General features: G+C 32.5%; 1 protein-coding gene across 1 annotated transcript; it reads right to left on the minus strand.

Annotated features, from left to right (window-relative positions):
* Positions 1 to 1146: 1146 nt before the first annotated feature.
* Positions 1147 to 4597, minus strand: LOC139820767 (uncharacterized). Its single transcript, XM_071791279.1, has 3 exons — positions 2756 to 4597; positions 2484 to 2567; positions 1147 to 2034 (listed from the first exon to the last, which is right to left on the minus strand). Exons 1-3 carry the CDS (start codon positions 4494 to 4496, stop codon positions 1820 to 1822), a joined length of 2040 nt encoding a protein of 679 aa, XP_071647380.1. The 5' UTR covers positions 4497 to 4597; the 3' UTR covers positions 1147 to 1819.
* Positions 4598 to 4603: the final 6 nt, after the last annotated feature.

Here is a 4603-nt window from a genome sequence, read left to right on the forward strand (position 1 = left end):
CAATGGCTGGTACGCATTCGTGTAGCGCTACAGTAGCGGTGTCTTACCTAAACGCACCCAAATGTGTTCGTATTCTGCTGGACTGTGTTTTATAACTTTAGGCTGCATCTCCATGGAGAAAGAGACCTCCTATCTGGAGATTAGCCAATCAGAGTAATTCCATTTTAATTCCGTTCCACTATTTCTTTCTCCAAGGGCATGCAACCTTATTACAGTTTTTGCACATAGAAACGCTAGCCGCGCAGCGGAAAGCGACGCTTTAGCTAATAAAAATCTGGTTCTGGAAATTCGGTACGTTAAAGCCATTGCACGTAACAAAGTTTTAGTCATAATCGTAAGGCCGTAAAAAAATAGACCAATCACACTCGATTATTCTTCGAGCTTAAGGAGAATAATCGGTAATTGGTCTATTTTTTTACAGTCTTACGATTATAACTAAAACTTTGTTACGTGCAATGGCCTTAAGAAAATAGACCAATCACAGTCGATTATTCTCCTCGAGCTCGAAGAATAATCGAGTGTGATTGGTCTATTTTCTTACGGTCTTACGATTATGATTAAAACTTTGTTACGTGCGATGGCCTTTAAATTGGCTACCTCGTGCTGTGCGGTAAGCATTTCGGCCAATGACGTATATAATATGTGTATTTCCAATATTCATAGTCAGGGGATCGATTGTGTATCTTCAAACGAGGTGAAAATTACAAAAGTGAACAGATTGCATTAGATTTCGACAAATAAAATCTAGTGTACTCTAGTGAATTTCCTCACTAAAATGAGGATGTGTAATATATAATTAATAAAAACTAATAAGAAATATCAGGAAGACATGAGTTTTTTCTTGTACATATTAATGTACAATCTAATTCCTAACTATAGTTGTCAAAGATACATTCATGTGTCTACACATGTAACACGTATATCGAGAATACACTTATTTTTAGATGTATTTCTATTAATATAAAATATATTAGAAACAGTATATAATAGAGTATAAATTTTTATTTTTAGATGTAAATTTATATGTAAACAACGAAAATGTTTCACAATCGAGATTTTATGTGTCATAAAAAGCAAAAGATACATATATTGTATACATAACAAAAATGATGATACTGAAAAAAAAATACACAATAATCTCAGTTCTAGTAAGTAATATAATGCATAAGATAATGTAATATGAGTGTAGTCACGGCGGCTTAATTGAATTCTTGCTCTTGCTATTCAGAACACTTATAAAATTGGCTTGCTTTTCCGTACGTTTAGACATCATTTTATGGTTGTTTATTGTCGAGGGAAAACTATCCTTTTCTCTTGACATAAACAATCATAAAACGATGCCTAAACGTACGGGAAAGCAAGCCGTTTGACGCGACTATCGAAAGGAGTAGCAAATGTTCCTTACGCATATGTATTCCTTGCAAATCTTACTTTTTGGCCAATTGTATGAGAACGCTACATGCTGATGTTAGAAAATTAAATTTTTTAGCAAGAAAAAAAAGATTAAAACAAATTGATGGAAGCAACTTAATGAAAGCATAAATGAAAGCAAGCCGTTTGACGCGACTATCGAAAGGAGTAACAAATGTTCCTTACGCATATGTATTCCTTGCAAATCTTACTTTTTGGCCAATTGTATGAGAACGCTACATGCTGATGTTAGAAAATTAAATTTTTTAGCAAGAAAAAAAAGATTAAAACAAATTGATGGAAGCAACTTAATAACATATTGCTACATGCAATCTTCCTTAAAGAAAGTGAAGCAGATACTATAAAATATTTTTATCGCAAATGGTAAAACCAAAATAATATCGTGTTTTTATAATTTTGGCAAAGATTTTTGCTTATTATGCAACCACGTCTTAATTTGCGGCGATGTACGATTTGCAAGACAAGGATAGTTTTTCCTCGTCTCCTGAATTTCTTTTAGAGACGGCAATGTATGATTTGCCATGTTTTGCGCAAACGCTTGAAGCACTGCTTCTTTTTCGTCGTCTGTCCATCGTAGCCTTTTTGTTTTTCCATAAGGAGATGCTAGAACACAGGATATTATATAATTTAATAATTATGAAAGTACTATACTATTTGTACCAAAGTTTAACGTAAGAATATTTTTATTGATGTTATAGTTGAACACTCATTCTATATTTATATTCTATATTTATAGATAGTAGACATTTTATTGTATTTATTTACTTTTAAATATTAAGACATTTGTATCTATGCTTGGCATAAATATAATGAAGAATATATTGCATTAAGTATGTAAATCTGATGAAAATAGAAGGAAAGAGTGCAATAAGATATAATAATATACGTTTACTTTTTACATAGAAATGTTAAAAATATATTGAAAATGTAAATAATATATAATTATTTTTAAGACTAATTATACTAGCTATTAATATAAAATAAAAAAAATAAACTTGAATTATTGGAAGTCTTATAGCCATGGATTGGCAACAGATAAAAAAAATACTTACTACTACGTTTCCGTTTTCCACCTTGTTTATCAACTTGGTTTTGACATATTTTGGAATCATTTTGTGTGTTACTCAATGGCATATCTATAATAAACGATGTATTATAACTATTATGAATAATGTAGTAAGAATGTAGTAAGAATACTTCTATATAAATTACTCATAAGCATTAAAAACGATGTAAAACATGTAAATGTTAATTATATTAATATTTATTAATTATAATTTCAATGTCCTATATAACGACTTAAACATCATATAGATAATAATACCTGCTTCATCACTGGTATTAATATTAATCTTATCTCCTGAGTTATTTTCCTTTTCAGACTCGTTGTCCGATGCAGAATCATTACTCGCATCCTGTTCATCTCCTTGCACAGCTTCTAAATATTGAGAGATTTTGAGTATATCTCTACTTGCCTGTGGCTGTCGATAGTGTTCTCTATGGATTTTATCAGCATGGCCCATAAAGTTGGCTAGATCCGAAACATCAATGTCATTGAGATTGAGTTGAATGCAATGTGTAGCTATATGTTTTCGTAATGTTGTTCCGCGTAAAGTTGTTGACTGGCTTGCATTGCAGTCTCTTGCAAATTTGCGCATTAAGATACAAGCCCTTAAATATCGGTATCTATTTTTGTTGATAGAAGGTAGTCCAAAAATATATGGATTCTTTTTTGGTACTTTAGCTTCCTGGCGATATTTCAATATTAAAATAATACAGTCAAGGAGATCGTTTGACAATAGTACGGGCACTGTACGTCCCAACTTCCCTCTGATACAAAATCGGACATATTTCTCAGCAATTTTTCTGTCTTCTACGGATAATGACTTGTATATGTCACTGTACATATTTTTATTTACTTTTTCATAATTTTCAAAATCTTCTATGTATGCTCGTTCGATTTCTCCTGCACGTCGTCTATTAAAAACATGAATCGAAGTCAATGTCACTTCTGCTAAAGAGATCCATTTGTCATATGTAAAAAATTCTTTTAATGCCGCATAAGCTTCAGTCCTTCTTTTTACCAAATATGAGTGCAATTTTTTAATATCTTCTAGTGACGGCAGATTTACTTTCTTATGCCTTTTATGCGCCGATTGCGTTTCGAAAACAGTCCTATTTACGCTGGTACCAATATCTACTACTAATAATTTTAAGAAGTCTTTAACTAATTTCTTTTTCTCTTCATCTTGTTTTTTGATGCATTCCATTACAAGAAGATTTCCTATATGTTTAATGAGAGTTGACAAGTTAGCCGCTACTGCAGGAGTTGCATAAAGTTGTTTCTCATTATCATATCCTGCAACTTCGTTAATCGCAGAAATGCAGTCATCGTATATTTGGGGATAATATATCGATTGAAAATCTTCTATCTTTTTATTTATCTCTTTCAGTACTAATAGAAAACGGCCAAGAAGACGTAGACGTGCACGAATCATGTCGTGCTGGTGTTGCGCCTTATATTTCACACACAACTTGTTACCATATAAAATCAGTAATTTGTCATATCTTATAATACGTGTTACTAGATCATCTCGCATAACGGGAAACACCGTTTTTCTTAAAGTCTCATTTGCAAGTGGATGTATTCTGCCTGTAATTTGCCTGCCCATAATCATAATAGTCTTATTTTTTCGAAAATCCTTTTTAATGCAAACTCGTGAATGATGTCGGATACTACTTTTTGCAAAAAAGTCTTTACATTTTACACAGGCAATGAAATCTGTAGCAGCCTTATTGGCTTTTTTATTTGGACGTCTACACACAATTAATTGCCCAGTATTAAATTCTGGGTTCGTGTTAAATTTGAAGGTACCAGCCTTTCGAATGCCATCTATTATTTTCTTCCTTTCTGGGTCTTTTTTAGACAAAACGGCAAACTTTTTCACTTCCGACTCGTCACGGTGTACTGTCTCTAAATGTCGTGGAAGCTGTGCTTGTGGCTTCATACAAAAAGTGCAATAGTATCGTTTCCTTGATTTCGTGTTAGAGTTTTCCACATACATGACTTCATCGTTACATGCTGATGTACCAACAACATTCGTGTTTGAAGTATCAAAACTTGAAATAGAAGTTGTAGTCTGGTTAACAATTGGCGCGTGGTTTTGTGGAG

Source organism: Temnothorax longispinosus, chromosome 10 (genome assembly GCF_030848805.1).
Source record: "Temnothorax longispinosus isolate EJ_2023e chromosome 10, Tlon_JGU_v1, whole genome shotgun sequence".
NCBI lineage: Eukaryota > Metazoa > Arthropoda > Insecta > Hymenoptera > Formicidae > Temnothorax > Temnothorax longispinosus.